The sequence below is a fragment of the Kogia breviceps genome, chromosome 6 (genome assembly GCF_026419965.1).
Source record: "Kogia breviceps isolate mKogBre1 chromosome 6, mKogBre1 haplotype 1, whole genome shotgun sequence".
Lineage (NCBI taxonomy): Eukaryota > Metazoa > Chordata > Mammalia > Artiodactyla > Physeteridae > Kogia > Kogia breviceps.
The window spans coordinates 20,265,100-20,283,870 of NC_081315.1; the positions used below are offsets into that span (position 1 = coordinate 20,265,100).

The window sequence follows — 18,771 nt, forward strand, 5'->3', positions numbered from 1 at the left end:
GATTTGCTTTTATTAATTATGGAGAGAAGTGTTAAAAATCTTAACTATAATTGTGGATAGTTCTTCCACTTTTTACTTCATGCATCTTGAAGCTCTGTTAATATGTACATACACATTATGATCATTATTTCTGCATGATGATTTGGCCCTTCATTCTTATGAAATGTTCCTCTTTGTCCCTGGTAATCGTTAGAAGTCTACTGTATATGATATTTTAGTATAGCCTGCTTTCTTATATTTAGTATTTCCATGGTGTAACTGGTATAACTTTCCATCTTTATACTTTCCGACTATCTCAGTCTTTAATATTAAAGTGTAATTCTTATGAAAAGCATATACCTGAGTCTTACTTTTGTGTCCAGTCTGACCATCTCAACTTTTTTATGGGTGACTTTAGTTTATTTCTATTTAATGTAATTATTGATATGGTTGGTTTTAAGCCTACTATCTTGGTAATTGTTATCCATTTTTGCCCTCTGTTCTTTATTCATTTTTTCCTCCTTTCCTGCCATCTTTTGAGTAAACCAAGTTTACTTTTTAAATTCCATTTTATGTCCTTCATAGGCTGTTTTTTTAAGTGGTTGCTTTAGGGATTATAATATGCATCCTTGAGTCTACCATGAATTAATACCATAACATGTCATATATAATGTAAGAATTTGATAGTGTTTTACTTCCATTTGTCCTCTTCCCTTCCTCTGTGTTGTTATTGTTATACATTTACTTCTGCATAGGTTATAAACCCCAAAATTTATTGTCATGTTTCTCTTGAATAACAAACAAGAAAAAAGTCTTATACTTACCCACATATTCATCACCTCTGATGTTCCTTATTCTTTCATGTAGGTCCAAGTTTCTATCTAGTACTATTTCCCTTCAACATGGAGAACTTTAAGATATCTTTTAGCAGATCTCCTGACTACACATTCTCTCAGCTCTTGTCTATTTGAAAAATGTCAATTTCACTTTTTATTTTTAAAGGATATTTTTGCTGAATATAGAATTGTTCACTGATTCGGTTTTTTTCCTTTCAGCACTTTCATCATTGTTTCTGATGAGAAGTCAGCCATCATACTTATCATTGTTTCCTCTTGTCCCTGGATGCTTTTAGGATTTTTTTTTCCTTCTCGTTAGTTTTTCACAGTATGGCTGTAATATGACTAACTGTGGTTTTATTTGTGTTTATCCAACATGGGGTTCTTTGAGATTCTTGGGTCATGGGTTGATTTTTTTTTTTTTTAATCAAGTTTGGAAAATTCTCCACCATTATTTCTTCAAATAGTTTTTCTCTCTTCTCTCTCTTTCTGGGATTTGAAATTATACATATGTAAGACCACTTCATGTTGTCTCATAAGTCACTGAAGGTGTCTTAATTTCTTTCTGCCTTTTTTCTCTGTGCTTCACTTGAATAGTTTTTATTGGCTATTATTCAAGTTTATTGATCCTTTCTTCTACATTGCTCAATATGTTAATAAGTACACCTAGTGAAATTTCATTTCAGTCTAGAATTTTCCATTGGTTAATTTTCTTTTTTAATAGTTTTCATTTCTCTGCTGAGATCTCCTATCTGTTTATCCCTTATTTCCATATTTCCTTTTACATTCTTGAACATATTACTATTGGCAGTTTTAAAGGCATTGGCTGCTAATTTCATCATTTGTGTCAAATTTTTTCTTCTGAGTCATATTTTCCTACTTCTTTGCATGTTTTGTCATTTTTTGTTGTACATTGTGAATACCCCATTGTAGAGAGTATGGATCTTTGTTTTCTGATAAAGACTGTTGAATTTTGTTGTAACGGGCAGTGAATTTATTGGTTGATCGCCTGGTTTTATTAAGATGAGTTTAGAGTAGCCCTTATTCTAGGGTATATCCTTTACTCCCATTGCATAGTCTTCTGAGGTCACAACTGAATGTTAAGATTGTTAAGTGATGTCTCTTCACCCTAGATGATTAGAACTTCAGTGTCTCTCAGAAGTTCCAGGAACTTCTGGAATCTCAATTCAGCTTATCATTGTTCCCCCTTGTCCCTGGATTTGGATCCCCAGCAGCTATTTTCTAGTAGGCTTTGCAGAATCTTGTCCTGCACTAACACAGTTATATTATTTGGCCAGTGCCCAGAAGTGACCCCTATGGAGATTTATGAGCCTCTTTCCCTGTGTATCTCTCCTTTCTGATACTCTCCCCTGTGAGATTGCTGCTCTCCATTTGGGCTTTATGTCCTTGTGTCATAGTTTGGAACGTGCCCTCAGTCAAAAAGTGAATTTGGAACACACCTCAAGTATTCTATTCTCTTATGGTATACAGCCTTATACTGTCTTTTGTCCAGTGTCTTAAATTATTGCTTCAAGTATTTTGTATAGCTTTATATTTGAGTATGGCAGTGTGGGGCAAGTTCAATAATTGTTACTATCATGACTGAAACCAAAAGTCCACATTTGGACAAATCTGGAATTGCACTGTTTCCTACCATTAATGCAAAGGTAATTTTTTTAAAGTACTTATTTACTAATTTGGCGGTTCAAAGAAGTAAAACTCTATTTTTAGGCATCTATATCCAGTTAAAAATATGATAAATATATAAAGTTAAATTGCAGTAGAACAGTATTTTGAGTGTGCAGTCATCAATACACAGAAGTATTATAGCCCTTATGTGGACTATAAAGCTGTAGGTCACAGAGGAAATATAGGGTTTCTTGACAAATGTTGGATTTCAGTAGAACCTTGAGGACTGGGTAATATTTAAGTAGGAAAGATGACATTTTAGGATGCAGGGCATACTGTGAACAAATATACAAGATGCAAATGAGCAAGGCATTTTTGAATGATCAGTCTGCCTGTTGTAGAAGGTTTTGCTTAGGATGTAGTATTAGGACATAGTGGAAAGCCCTCAACCACTCAGCATATTATATGATAAGCATCACCTATTGAGCATTAAGAGCCTATTAAAGTGATGCTTATCGTATAATATGGTGAATGGTTGAGGGCTTTCGACTTTGTCTTGTAAGTAATGTGGCAATAATGTGAAAGAGGTTTAAGGGAGAAGAAATACCACAGTAAAGGAGAACAGTATGGAGGCTATTATTGTTATTCAGAGGTAAGGCAGTGAATGTTTAACTAGGGTGTAACAGTGAAAGGAAAGTGCAAAGGAGAGGCAGATACAAGAAATAATACAAAGAAAAAATCAGCAGAAATTGATTATTGACTTGGATGGGTGTGAAATAAGCAGAGGGAAAAGGAGAAGAAGTTGACTGAATTTTTGGCTCTGAGTACATGCGAGAATGATATATTGGCAAAACCTGGAAAGTCAGGAATGGGGCGGGACCCACTGCCATAGGAATGATGAATTTGGTGTTAGATAGTAGGGAGTTGAAAGGATTAAAAACATTATTGTTTTATAATGGTATCACTGCTTAAAGCTAGCAGCAATTTATTCATATTTATATTTTGAAGGTTTTAACAGTACTAATTTTATTTCTGTTTATACCATGGTGGTTTTGCCTCTTGTCCTTGTTTCTTTTGTTCAGCTGGAAATTGAATAGGCCAATAAAGTAAAGATGAGTACAAAGGGTGTTCTAAATACCACCCTAACAAAGAAAGTGGGATTATTGAATCACCAAGATAGCTAACCCATGCCCCACATACCTGCCATTTCCCATGACACTTACCGTGTTGCATTGTTTTTGCCATTGTTTTTGCCTGTCTTCCTACTTACTAAACTGTTGCATTAGTTAGCTTTTGCTACATAAAAAAATCACCACAAAGCTAACTAAGAAACAAACATTTGTTATTTCTCCCAGTTCGGGAGGCTGTCTAGGTCATCTGGTCTCGCCTGGCTCTGGGGATCTCTGAAGTCTTTTGGCTGCTCAGCTGGTGCTGTGTGGTCCAGGGGACCCTCAGCTAGGACTTCCCCTCACTGTTCCCATGTGGCCTCTCATCCTCCAGTGGGCTGACCCAGGCTTATTCACATGGCAGCTGTGTTCCAAGAGAACAGAATGGTTGGTCATTGCAAGGCTTCTGAAGTCTGCATTTAAAACTCACCCTTCTATCTCACTCTGTTGGTCAGAGTAAGTTACAGCCCTGCCGAGATTCAAGGGATGGAGAAATAGATTTTTCCTCTTGTCAGGTGGAGTTGCAAAGAATTTTTGGCCATTGCTTTCCGTCTACCACAACTGATAGCTCTGTGAGTACAGGTACTGCTTCACTCTTGTGTACTTCGGTAACTTTGGTAACTGACACATAGTAGTTTCAATATTTTTTTAATGAATGACTAAATTAATGAAAGCATTCAAGGAGCATTTCAATCTACCTTGATTTTAAATATGTACTATGTACTTTTATCATACCATTAGTGAGTGTGGTGTTTTCTATGGGCAGCTTTCAGAGAGAATCTCTTATTCTCTTTCTATCCTTTGAACTTGATCAATGGAGACATTTAAAACAAAACAAAACAAAAAGCAACTACCACTTGCACTAATGTTGTTTTGTATTTTTAACTTCACATTTGATTGTCTCAGGAATAACTCCCTTAAGTTTTGTGTATTGTCACAGTGCTGTTCTGCTTTTCAGGCTATGCTATGGGTAGACTAACCCCAGCCTGAACATTCAGGAGACCTAGAGCAAAGATGCTGTATTAAAATAAAGTTGTGAGTTCAGAAGGAAAATCAGTTCTGCCTCTTAGACAAGTGATATTCGAATCATAGTCCATAGAGTCAGAGTAGCCAGCATTACTCTTATCAACCTGAGCGAATGGTTTCTTCTCTCTAAACCTCAGTGTTCTCAGGATTATTGTGAGAATTAACGGAAATATGTGAAGCACTATCTCTAATTCCTTACTCATGGGAGGTAGTCAGTAAAGTTTAGTTCTTTCTCTATGTGAACCAGCATACCATCATGACGCGATGGCATGCATCTAGGTTTCTCATCCTTGGCACTATTGACATTTGGGGTCGGATATTTCTTTATTGTGAGGGGCCATCCTGTGCATTATAGGATGTTTAGCAGCATTTCTGATCTCTACGCACTAGATGCCAGTAGGACCACCTGCCAGGTGTGACAGATGAAAATGTCTCCAGACATTGCCAAATGTCCCTGGAGGCAAAATGCAAACATTTTATTCAGCAGTGATAAGGATTAGGATAGGGAGGGAGTGTGGCAGTGTATCAGTAAATGTGTAGGATGGGAAAGAAATAAAAATGCTTGATTCTTCTCAGAGTGCCTAAACTTTTACTGTCTATTATAAACATAATGTTTACTGTGCTACCTAATAAAATGGCTAACATTTGCTATGTATCACTAACTGTGCTAGTAAGCTTTGCATGCCGTAATAGTTGAATGTTGTTAGATTGGTATTCCATTGTAAACAGGGACCTTATCTTATACCAGCTCCAAGCACAATGCATTTGTACTTATTAGGTAGCTATTCTACATGTTAATTGGCCATATTGTACCCAACTCAAAAAAATAGGGAGCTGAAAATGGATGGAGGAGTGGAAAAACATAGAAAATGAGTTTATGCAAATCTAAACATGGTAGGACACATATTCATTCTTTTTCAAAAACTTAAAAAAATCAGCTATTCTGAGAAAAGTAACTCAACTCACCATTAACTTTTCTTTCATCATCACTAAGTCAATATATCATCAGAAAGATGTAAATAAATAGCCACTTTAATGTTAAATTTTTTTCTATTTATTACGAAGAGGATTCCAGTAGTGCTTAGAAGTTGTTGTTTTTTTTTAACGGTACGCAGGCCTCTCACTGTTGTGGCCTTTCCAGTTGCGGAGCACAGGCTCAGCGGACATGGCTCACGGGCCCAGCCGCTCTGCGGCACGTGGGATCTTCCCGGACCGGGGCACGTACCCACGTCCCGTGCATCGGCAGGTGGACTCTCAACCACTGCACCACCAGGGAAGCCCACTTAGAAGTTTTTTATTCATTCATACTTTATGTTTTCTTCACTGTATATCATTAATCGTTAAAGATGTCAGAGTTAAACTTTAAATTCAGGACAGGGTTTGATTTTCTATTTTTTTCTATTAAAAAATATATTTCCAATTACATAATTAAGTTAGAAAATGAAAACATAGGAATTTATAACTTAGGGAGTAAAAGTCCCCATGTTACTATATATGGATGTGAATTATTATTTTTAGCAGTTACATAACATATAACTGTATGAATGTAGCATAATTATAATTAAGCAATCTCCTATCAAAGGACTTTTAGACTGTTTGCAGTTTTTTACTGCAGTGAATATTCTTGTACTTATTTTTTTGCACACTTGCTCATGTAATTCTTTAGTACAAATTCCTGGAAGTGAAATTGCAGAGTCAATAGACACTGTTTATTTGAATGTTTCATATTATATGTAGTACACATATAGTGTTTCACATATGTAATGCATAAACCTTACAGAGTGTTTCCTCCAAAAAATTCCTCTGTGGAAAGAAACTCCAGTATATTCTTTCTCTTTATTAATTTATTATCCAACAGAGAGATGGTAAAAAGTCACTCTTTTTCTTGTAATTTTATCCAAGATGAGGTACTAAAATTACACCTAAGTGATGTCTGTTGTGGCTGAAAATAAACTTGAAATGGAGGCACTTTATCTCTCTGATTCCCAACTCTATCCTCTAGATGGCACCTAAAATTCTGTTTTTCAAACTGCAGATCGTGACCCATTAGTGGCTCATGAAATCATTTTAATGGATTTTAATGGTTGTTTTTTTAAATGAAATCTAATAGAATATATTTTCTTACAGTGGGCCCTAGTCAAAAAGTGTGAATATATCTGATCCTAGAAAATTTCCCCAGTTACAAGGAGGGGAGTGCCACCAATTCTACCCTTAATTGTCCAACCCTGTGGCCTTGGTTTTGCTGCCCTCACTAAGAACTACTTATGCTGGCCTTTGATGTCAGTGGTGGAATTGTCACAGGGGTGTGGAAAATAATCCATTAGGCGTTTCATGCAGAACTCATCATATATTCAGAACTTAGCCAGTTACAACATTATGCCTTTCATGTGAGAAATACAAACAATTCACTCAGGGAGATATTTCAGTTATTGCTAGCTAGCTGTATTTTCTATTTCCCTTTCCATGGTGTGAAAATTTTTCTGGAAGCCTCACTGTTGTGGGAGAGAGATGCAGAGCTTAGGCCCATCTTCTCACCAGTCAACCCAGTGTCTCCCTTTCTGTTTCAAGGTCCTTCCTCAAAAGCACAAAACTGTGTGTAAAGGGAGAGTGAGGGGAAGGCCTGGGGGAGCAAGGGGGCAGTAGAGGCTTTCCCTTGTCGTTCCTAATCCTTCAGTTCCAAAGGCGTAGTTGGTATTTCAAAATTTTGAAATAAAACCTGCTCTTAGAATTAATGCAAATATTCCTGTGATTCATCCTTTCCAAATAATTATTGGTTTCGTTTGACATTTTATTTTTAAATCATGAATTAACATTGACATCACTCTTAGCATACTGTTACCTCAGCTCCTCACAGTGAACTCTCTGTCTTACAAAAGCTGTAAAAGTTCAGATTTTAACCGTCACCCAGTATCTCTTGGGCTGCTGTTAGGCTTTTAAAACTATGATCTTTTGGCATTCATTCATGCATAAACCATGGGGAGGGTATTGGAGGGAGGACTGTGTTTAATTTGGTGTTTTGTCCTGTGCTTGTGATGTAGAGATCTTCATTGAGATTTGCTGTGCAGTGGTGATCACGATAACCCTGCCTCGGTTCAAAGAAAGTAGCTTTAGTTGAGTCTTTAAAATTAGGGTCAGGGCCACCTTACATTAAATCAAAGGTCAGGAAACCATCCACAGGTTTAAATATGTACATAAAATCAGGGTAACAGAGGTTCTGAACAGGTTCTGTCAGTTTAACAAGTCAGCATTCTCCCTTTGCCTTTAGACTGTGGACTAAGATTGAGAGGATTCAAATGATCAACCCACATTAAAGGCAAAAAAAAACAATGGTCTTACTATTTTTCTTGGAAGCTTGGGCTTCTGTGTTGTTCTAAGAATAAGCATTTTTCACATGGAATGTTGTAACTGGTGTTAACACCGTATTTCAGTGTTAACACTATTTACTGGTATCCTTCATATAAGAGAAAATTATGCTAATGATTCTTTAATATGGATATATACTTAAATCTGTATAAAAATCCAAGTTTACAGAAAGAGTTATGATTTAGGTGATTTGTTCTTTGAATAAGTATTTGTTAGCGAACTGACATATTCCGAGCACAACAAAATTCTATCCCTCTCACAGGTCCACCCCTGTGTCAGAGTCTCTCATTCGCAGATGAGGAGACCGAGGCCACAGCAGGTTAGTTACATGTCCAAAGTCACACACCCAGCGGTGGAAGAGCTCTTGAATTTCTAATGATTTAATTCTTCTTCACTAAAAGGTCTGTTTTCCTTTTTTTTTTTTTAAAGCTGTTTGTCTTAACTACAGCTGTTTGTAAATCTTCAATCAATAGTTTCTTGTTTTAGACAAATATTTTCTTGCAAAACTGCATTCTTGTTCTGTAGAACTCAGAGCCGCTCTTTTCCCTTTTGTTGAAATTCAGCACTACTCTGCATTCCACTAGGAACCCTCCTGTGCTCTTTCCCTCCTCCCCAGTCACAGAGGGCACTAGCAGGAGAGGATTTCATTGGAAACTGGAATCCTCTCTGGAGGACTTTGAAATGTTAAATGATATATTCATTAGAGCGAGGGCTAAACTGTCCTAACAAAGAGACCCAACAGTACACCCGCTTAAAGAACACAGTCTTTGATTTCTTTCTCACATCACCATCAGTCTTAGCTGCCATTCATCATCATGTAAGTGCCAGGTCTTCTCCATGCTTAGGTTTTAATCCAGTGGGACAGAGAAGAAACAAAAACACAGAGGAAGGATGTTAAGGGCCTTAAGCCCAGACCTGGAAATGGCACACAATAAATAGTTCTGACATGCCACTGGCAAGCGTTTCTTCCAATGACCATCCCTAACTCCACAGGAGTGTGGGTGGGGTATACTCTGGCTGAGTGTGTTTCCAGCTACAACTCTATTACTGTGGAAGAGGAGAGAACAGATTTTGGTGGACAGTTAACACTTTGGGATAGGCCCAGTCTCAAGTGCCGTTGAATGCTTTATAGACTTCATGAGAAGAAAAGAAAGAGAAAAATTGGCTTCAAATGTTTTGGCTCTGGTTTTTTTTTTTTTTTATCTTCTAATTTTTCAGGCAATATGTCTAAACTTTGATCTAAGTAAATTTAACTAAAATTGTCCTATACATATTTAAAATAATGATAAGGATATTTCTTAAGTAAATTCAAAATGATATGTGATTTTAGATACTGTTTTTATCTGGTCAGGTGGCTCTTAATGTTTGTCAAGGCCTCTGGGTAACAGAAGATTGCTAGGGCCTGTGATGTTTTAATATCTGGCTGGGGTTGAGTAAATCTGAGACTGTAGCCTGGATAATAAGGGCTCTTATTTTTGTGCCTTGTGCTTGCATGTTTAATGTTACAGTGTTTCTGGACCACTCTGACAGAGGAAGTGGCCTGCAGCAGCGGAGTGCTCTAGGGGACAGAGCACAGCACACTGCAGCCATCCTACCGCGTGCTATGCAAAACACTGATCAGGCCCTCTCACAGCAAAAGGACCCCCTCTGAGCTTCTCAACTCAAGTGGCATGTAGAAAGTGGGGAGATAGTTCTAGGACTATCACAGAATTCATGAAGGGTTGGAAAATAACCTATACAAAGAGCTAAGTGAATCTTTGAAGTCTAGATGGTGACAAAAAGAAACGGCCTCTAAGGAATCTAGTGGCATGATTTTTATACAGAGGATGAAGACTAGTTGTACCAAACTCCAGGACACTGCTGTGAGGTTGGCCTAAGTGTTGTGGGTTATATGTAAGTGGTCATTCCTTGATTATGCAATAGTTCTACTGTTAGATTTAGATTCCAAAGAGGAACTACACCACATCCTCCTCTTCAGGTCTCTAAAAAGGGGTTACATTTGGTCTTCCTGGAATAATAGTTTACTCCTGCATTGTGGAGTTTTTAAGGTTCCTTCCAGTTTTACAGATCAGTTTTGTATTCTTTTGATGTACAGCTCCAGAATGGCAGAAGACGACCCATATTTGGGAGGGCATGAACAAGTAAGTATTTTGATAATCTCACTAATAGTTTTTTGTAAATGTATTCATACTTTAAAATATACAGAGGCAACAATAGTAACTATCAGGAAAACTCTAAAAGTGGTAAAAATTTCTTTTAAATTGTTTTTCCGGTCCCTCTATGTGAGGTCTGAGAGGACATGTCATGTAAAACGAGTAACTTAAACCCTGCTGTCACACATAGTGTTGCATAAAAGTTATGTATGCTTCAGGTCAAATGATAACTACTGTATTAGTTTCTTAGGGCTGCTGTAACAAATTACAACAAACTGGGTAGCTTAAAACAACAGAGATATATTCTCTCTCAGTTCTGGAGCCTAGAAGTCCAAAATCAAGATGATAACAGGGTTAGTTACTTCTGGAACATCTGAAGGAGAACTTCTTCTGTGGTTCTCCCCTGGCTTCTGGTGGTCACTGGCAGTCCTTGGCCTTCCTTGGCATTCCTTGGCTTGTAGCTGCGTCACTCCAGCACATTGGCCTTCTTCCCTTTGTCTCCTCTGTGTTTCTGTATCCAGACCTCCTCTATTCTCTTGTAAAAGTACCAGGCATTGGATTGAGGGCCCATTCTTCAGTATGACCTCATCTTAACTTGATTTCATCTGCAAAGACCCTACTTTTAAGTACAGTCACATTCAGAGGTATTAGGAGTTAGGACTTGAACATATCATTTTGGGGGAGAAGACAAAATATTTATTGAAAACTCATCTAATGAGGCAGATTGGTGTAGTAAAAAGGACTTAGAATTCAAAGATCTTAACCAAGTGCTGGCTGCTCTTAAAACTTGAGGAATTACTTAGCACCCCCCTCCCCTCTTCACTCACAGGGATCTTTAAAAGACTTAATGGGCAATGAATGTGCTTTGGGAATATAAAACTGTTCATTATAATTATATTTGCAATTATAAAGGGATACCAGTGTCCTTTTTTTTTTCCTCCTAACTTTGTACTTGAAAATTTTCAATTTCAAGCCTGTAGAAATATTGGATAGTCCAACAAATCTTTGTTGGTTGTTAATATTTTGCCCTATATATATATATATATATATATATGTATATTTATATATATAGAGAGAAAGAGATTTATTTATATAATGTATATATATTTAATGAACCATTTGCAAGCAATTTTCAGACTCTAGGGTAATTAGATATTAAGGGTATTTAAAATACTGATGTTTATTCATTCATGAGCTGTTCCTTGAGGCATTACTATGTACCAGAACATTGGCTAAGGAGGGGTACAAAAATGTACACATTTCAGGCAGCTGCCATTCTAATAGGAGGGACAGAGACATGAATAGTTTCCATGTAGTGATAAATGCTGTAGTAGTAGTCTGCACACTGTGGGACAGAAAGGTTGAGGAGGACCACTCCGTGCTGCCTGGGAAGAAGAGTAGGGTCATGCAGACTTTCCAAAAGAAGTCTATGTAAGCTGAGATTTGAAAGATGTAATTTGCTAGGTTAGACAAAGAGAGGGAACACTAGGTACCAGAACACCCTGGTCCACATTTTTTAATCATTTCACACTTAAACTTTAGCCACCAAAAAAATGTATTTCCCAAATTTATGCATACAAAGAATCAGAAACCAAAAGTGAAATATTGGGTTGGCCAAAAAGTTCATTCAGGTTCTTGGTAACATCTTATGGAAAACCCAAACCAACTTTTTGGCCAACCCAATACTTTTTTTTTTTTTTTTTTTTTTTTTTTTTTTTTGCGGTATGCGGGCCTCTCACTGTTGTGGCCTCTCCCGTTGCGGAGCACAGGCTCCAGACGCGCAGGCCTAGCGGCCATGGCTCACGGGCTCAGTTGCTCCGCGGCATGTGGGATCTTCCCGGCCCAGGGCATGAACCCATGTCTCCCGCATCGGCAGATGGATTCTCAACCACTGCGCCACTAGGGGAGCCCCAACCCAATACTTTTAAAGGGATTTAGTTATTACTTCTCTAAATAAAATAGACGTATATAGCATTCATTACTCTTGATAATGTTCTGATTGGTTTAGAAAGAATGAGTATGCATTGCTTTTCACATTAAGATACTTCTTTTGAATTTTATTGTACAGATGATGATATAGGATAAATCTTAGCATTTTCTTTGATTACAGCATGAAAAACATTTGGCTACTCATATTATAAAAAAACCTGTGTTTTACCTTTCGCTTTTAATATGCTACCTAACAATTAAAGGCAAACTCTAACCAGCCTTAGGGTTGGTCAGCTTAGTTTTAAACCCTGCTTTCCTGTCTATACACAGGAAATCCTGTGTATAGGAAGAGATGGTCCTTTATGCCACACAAGAGCAAAACCTGCTGAAAACATTCATTTTGAAAGCTTTTCTTCTGTGGGCATTTTTGTGATCATCAGCAACAGAGGTTGGGCATGTTCTGATATTTCCATTTTTGAAGGGAGAGGTCCTTGAAGTTTATTTGTTTGTTTCCTTGTCTCAAGATTAATGGTAGATATTTCCTGAAATGTGCGTGTCCTCAGTGTTTTAATGTATTCTGGAATTTACTCCCCACCACTGACCTAATGCACAGTGCAAGCTGCAGCACACAACACAGCTTCCCTCTTCTTGTCTGAAGTGGGGTATGTGTCTCTCCTAAGATCAGAGTGTTGGCCCTCTGACCACTCCTTTTAGCCACGTGCAGGACCATAGGAAAGATTTTTTTCTGATAGGTCATCTTTTCTGCTCTGAGACTGATGAATTCTCTCTGTAAGGTGGGACCCATTTTTATAATAACATGTTTTTTCATTCCTTTATTTCCTTCTTAGCAAATGGTGAATAGTGTAGATGAACTTCAGTCTGAAGCACTGGAGTACATTTATTGTTCCTCAATTGAAAATTTGCATACCTCACAACTGGATCTGAAGCCTTCTTTATTTAAACACTGCATTTCTTAGTCTTGATTTAACTAGGCATACAGATTCTTAGGTACCCAAGAATGTCCAATAATATGCTAGTAAAGAAAAGAAGTAAAATATTTGTGTTTTAAAAAAAAATGTCAGCTCCAGCATATTTACTAACTAGCGTATTATAAAAAAATGAAACATGTTTGGTTTCTGTGCTGTCCACAGACATTTCATAGATGACCTTTTAGGTTGAAGTAAATACCAAACTCAGAAATATAAATTTTAAATCCTGAGTGAACTAAGTGGGAAGAAAATGTTTATCTTGGGATAAGTAATTATTAGTAACTTACTGTTAGATTATAATTCAATCAGGGGCTTCCCTGGTGGCGCAGTGGTTGAAAGTCTGCCTGCCAATGCAGGGGACACGGGTTCATGCCCCAGTCTGGGAAGATCCCACATGCCGCAAAGCGGCTGGGCCCATGAGCCATGGCCGCTGAGCCTGTGCGTCCGGAGAGGCCACAGCAGTGAGAGGCCCGCGTACCGCAAAAAAACAAACAAACAAACAAAAAAAACCTGACAGATACAATTCAATCAAAATATATTGTTTGCCCACTGTATTAGTTTTCTGGTGCTACTGTAACAAATTACCACAAGTTTAGTAGCTTAAAAAATACAAATTTATTCTGTTACAATCTGGAGGTCCGAAGTCTATAATCAAGGTGTTGGTAGGGCTGCATTCCTTCCGAAAGCCTTCCTTACCTTTTTGAACTTCTAGAGGCTGTTTGCATTTCTCGGCTTGCAACCCCTTCCATCATTCCAGCTTCCTGCTTCCATTGTTGCATCTCCTACAGTTCACTTTGATCTCCTGCATCCCTCCTATAGGGCCCACCTGAATAATTCAGGATAATCTCCCCATCTCTATATTCTTACCCTAATAACATGTACGAAATCCCTTTTGCTATATGAGATAGCATTCACAGGTTCTGGGGACTGGGATGTGGATTTCTGTAGAGGAGCCTTTATTCAGCCTGCCACACCCACTAAATTCCAGGTATTTTGTGTCGTGCTAGGTAAATAAAGGTGGAAAAAAAAAAAAAGCAAGGAAGCCCAGTGCTCAGTTATTTGCTCTTTGGACTAAGTTGTATTTTCAGTTTTTCTGTAAGTTGTTCTAGGGCTGCTGCCTAATTCTTTCAGGCCTTGAATTTGGATGGCTAGAGGAGGAGCTTATTTATCATCATAAAAGAAATACAGATTTCTAGGAAAAGAAATTCAGATTTCTAGGATTATCTTCTCATGATTATATTTCTAAGAGAGTATAAGCTTTAAATCATAAATTCAACAAATATTTAAGCATCCATTCTGATAAATGTACACTGGGTCCTGCAGATATACCAGTAAGCAAGCTACACCATTTCCTTACCTCTGTGGACTTTACAGTTGGGTCATTCTTCTTAAATCCCTTTGTCACATAGCCCCCTGTAATGTTCTATACATATGAGAATTTAGCTAGGTCTCCTGAGTGTATTTTTTAAATTCTAATTTGAAGTGTTATCGGGTTTTTGGCTTTAGTTTTTGTTCCTATAGTTAAGTCTTAGGTGTTTCAAGTTCAAATTTTTAATACAATGTTGGAAAAATAATGACTGAAATATTTTTTTCCTTTTTATAGATGTTTCATTTGGATCCTTTGAATCATACAATATTTAATCAAGAATTATTTCAACCAGAGATGCCACTGCCAACAGGTAAGAAAATTCCTCATCTCTGTTGCCCTGTCTTTTTTTTTTTTTGCGTCACGCGGGCCTCTCACTGTTGTGGCCTCTCCTGTTGCGGAGCACAGGCTCTGGACGCACAGGCTCAGCGGCCATGGCTCACGGGCCTAGCTGCTCCGTGGCATGTGGGATCTTCCTGGACCGGGGCACGAACCCGTGTCCCCTGCATCGGCAGGCAGCCTCTCAACCACTGCGCCACCAGGGAAGCCCTTGCTTTTTTTAAATTCAGGATTTTCTGTACATTCTTTTGGAAAGTCAGTGAGGTACCTGGAAAGGAAATGGTGATTTATGTTTTAAAAACCAAACTTTTGGGACTTCCCTGGTGGCGCAGTGGTTAAGAATCTACCTGCCAGTGCAGGGGACATGGGTTCGAGCCCTGGTCTGGGAAGATCCCACATGCCGCGGAGCACCTAAGCCTGTGCGCCACACTACTGAGCCTGCATTCTGGAGCCCATGAGCCACAACTACTGAGCCCGTGCGCCACAACTACTGAAGCCTACACGCCTAGAGCCTGTGCTCCACAACAAGAGAAGCCACCGAAATGAGAAGCCCTTGCACCGCAGCAAAGAGCAGCCCTCACTCGCTGCAACTAGAGAAGGCCTGCGTGTAGCAACGAAGACCCAACGCAGCCAAAAATAAAAATTATATAAGTAAATTTATTTTTAAAAAAATCTTTCAGTATACTTTTTTGGACTATGTTTGCACAAACATGTATGACCCCAGTTACCCATTGTATGACTGACAATTGTTGCTGATATCTGCTAGCACAGCTCAAAAGGAATTTCTTTACTCCATGTAGGATTTTTCCTTTCACCCAATCTTGTTATCTCTGGTGTCTTTATAACTTCTGTTTCCTTTGTCCCAGGCAAACATGAGGCAGTCTCAACTCCTCAGATCTATTCCAAAAACACTTTTGAGTACCTATTGTGTGCCAGCCAGTATACCAGACACTGGGAACATAAATTGTACAAAAATCATAAAGTCATCTCAGTAGAAAAATCATCTTTTTAAAAAGCTTTTTGCTTTATGTTCTGACCAGTTGGATAAACTCATGAGAATCATCCTTCCTCCTAATATGACTATTAATTATCCCCATCAACAAATTGTTTAATCTTATATGGGCGATTACAAAAAGTCAACTCAGTCTCTGTTTTTCTTTATTGATTTTTACGTAAGCTTGTTGTGTTAGCTCTTTTTATGTGCTCCTCACATCACCGGAGGACTCAGCAGATGCTCACAAGCGATGTGAGTCAATTTTGGAAGTTGTATGTAACAGAGAGTTCTGTAATCACTGAAGTGGGCATCAGCTATTCTATTTACCATGGCTTTGCTTGTCCTCAATGGGAGACTTTATCCAATTTGTATCATTGTCATTTAAAATTAGTGTTGTTACTCTGGAACTTTTCATTTTTTAGATCAGATATTTTTCTGCATTTTTATATCTATTATTTCTAGAAGTTCATGGGAAGGGAAAAAAATAAATCTGCTGTACCTTCACCTTCACTAGCTTCACTAAGTGTGCTGCTGAGCCCTTTCTCTCTTTACCCCACAAAACATATTTTGTAGGCTACGGTACCTGAGATCTCCTCAAGTGCTGTCCAGTATAAGCTCTAGGTCAGCTTCCTGTGAACAAGTAAATGTCTTGGTAGCTTCTGTGTTTCCTGTGAACTTCGAAGTCTTTTTCTTGGTACTGATACTTTATTGAAAACATGAAAGGTTCTGCCCTCAGGAAGCATATACATTTCCATTTAATGCCTTGTAGATGCCAAACAATATCCTGATGCAAATGCTTTCTTAATGTTTTTATTTCATCAAGTTTATGGAGATAGAAATAAGATTATCAAAAGAACTATCTCAGTAAGTATTCTGTAGTCAGAGCTTCATGTTGTAGGAATTATTTAGCCCATAACATTAGAAGAACTTTTATAATTATACCTCAAAATCATATTTTCCAGTTATTACCTCATCATTTTTATTGTCACATATTTTCCCTCTGCATTGCAGTGGCATAGTTCAGTTTTTATAAACCAAGATGTATGGATGTTTTATTCACATTTTAAAGGGATAGAGAGGTTATATAAACCAGTATTAATTTGTAATTTTCATGTAGACTGTTTTATATTTCTTGAAATCTAAAACCATTCGTAGTTTTGCTACTTGTGGAAAACTCTATGGGATATGGCACGACCGCTAGGTCTATAACATTATGCTGTAGGATGTCAGTTCATGGCATAGAAATGCAGCCAAGGAAAATTGGCATTAAAACAAATACATGCATATCAAATCTAATTTTCTAGTTGATTTAATGTCTGAGTGTGTTCCCTGAAAGAGAAAAAATGGCCCCATTTCACTAATAAAATTCCCAAACCTTAAAATTTCACATATTTAAAGGAAATTAAATCATACAGCAAAAAATAATAGCAAAACTTCAAGTAATTTTAGAACAGTTAATAAGAAGTGAGAGACTTGAAGTTTGATGTAAATGTGTTCCAACTCCTCTATATTTTCCATGACATCCAAATGTTGCCTTCTTTTTTTTAACTGAAGTATTGTCGATTTACAGTGTTGTGTTAATTTCTGCTGTACAGCAAAGTGATTCAGTTACACATATGTATACATTTTTTATATTCTTTTCCATTATGGTTTATCACAGGATATTGAATATAGTTCCCTGTGCTGTCCATATACAGTAGGACCTTGCTGTCAAATGTTGCTTTCTTAAAGACTTCTCTTCTTCATAAGTTCATTTAGCTTTCTAGAGGGAATGTTAATGAATAGATTTATTATATTGTTGTACAGGCTTTATATTAGCAGTGTGAAAATATTTCCTTTTCTAATCAGTTTTATCTCCTTATCAGAAATTAAATTCTAGCCATTGTTTGGAATTTAAAAATTCTAACAGTTTCTTTTCTGAAAGTAGTTAAATACATCCAGGAATTAATTTCATACAGACAAGGGAAGATAATTTACCTAAATTATACTACATTGGTCAGTCCCTACCCTTTTTTCTTTTCTTGTGTATGTTTCAGTTCAAATTCAGTCATTTTTCAACTGACTCCTTGTAAATTTCTTGAATAATAACAGGAAATAATTATACCTTAGTTTCCTACAGTTTTCTAGCCTTATCCTGACTGATCATAATACTGAAAAGGTAAAAATAAATCCTCTCTCAAGTTAAAGTTTATTTTTAATTTCAACCTGGAAGTTTAGCTTTCTTAATAAATATACTTATCTAAAATAAGTCTTCAACTTCTGGCCTAGAGACAGTGAAGGTTGAAATGGTCACCAAAGCATTCTAGAATTTTTTTAGTACCATTTTAATTTACATTCAAACAAGTGAGAAACACCATGAGCCTTTATGTATTGCAGAGCTACAGATTATTTTACTGTTGACATAAAAACCAGCTGAGAAGCTTAGGGACTTTCTCATATTGAACAAATTTGTATTTATACTGTCAGAGGTTCTGATTTTCCTTTGAGTTTCCAAAGTCAGGTATAGTCAGGCTATGGATTAAGCTTCTAGTATTCTTTGTTTTTATAACAATTAATTGGTATGCACCTATCTAAATTATTTTCAGAATTTTATAAAATGCTTGTTTTAGAACAGAGTTTATATGAGAGCACAGTATTCAAAAGTTGTATACAAACATCAGAAGGCTATGAGTGAATAAGAAGAATCTACCATGTCTGATAGACCAAATTAAATTTGGGAGGGAGGAGGAACAAGCTAGCCAGTTAAGGAATGAGGGCAGTCCTTAAGGATTCGAGTATTGGAAAGGAACCAAAAACTTAGTGTACGGAAAAGCAGATAGCCTGAGATCATTATCTGTGTGTTTCACATGTAGGCACTAGTTCAGTCTCTTGTAATTTCACATTAAGCACATTTCTCTTTGAAGAAAGGAAATCAGTGTCTAATGATATGAAGGCAAAAGAAAATTTCATAGTGCCCAGGAAGTGGTTGCTGCTTTTAACTGGTATTTGTGTAATTTTAAAAA

At 37.3% G+C, this 18,771-nt stretch overlaps 1 protein-coding gene across 3 annotated transcripts in view; it reads left to right on the top strand.

Moving 5' to 3' along the window:
• NFKB1 (nuclear factor kappa B subunit 1) overlaps window positions 1–18,771 on the top strand; it is a 124,383-nt gene that overhangs the window by 13,056 nt on the left and 92,556 nt on the right. For 2 of the 3 annotated variants that reach the window (XM_059067303.2, XM_059067304.2), the window contains exons 2-3: window positions 10,095–10,140; window positions 14,674–14,749. In XM_059067303.2, the coding sequence (XP_058923286.1) occupies window positions 10,102–10,140; window positions 14,674–14,749 (115 nt within the window). In that variant the 5' untranslated portion in view covers window positions 10,095–10,101. The remainder of the gene's footprint in view (window positions 1–10,094; window positions 10,141–14,673; window positions 14,750–18,771) is intronic. The other variant, XM_067035551.1, reaches the window with a different exon arrangement.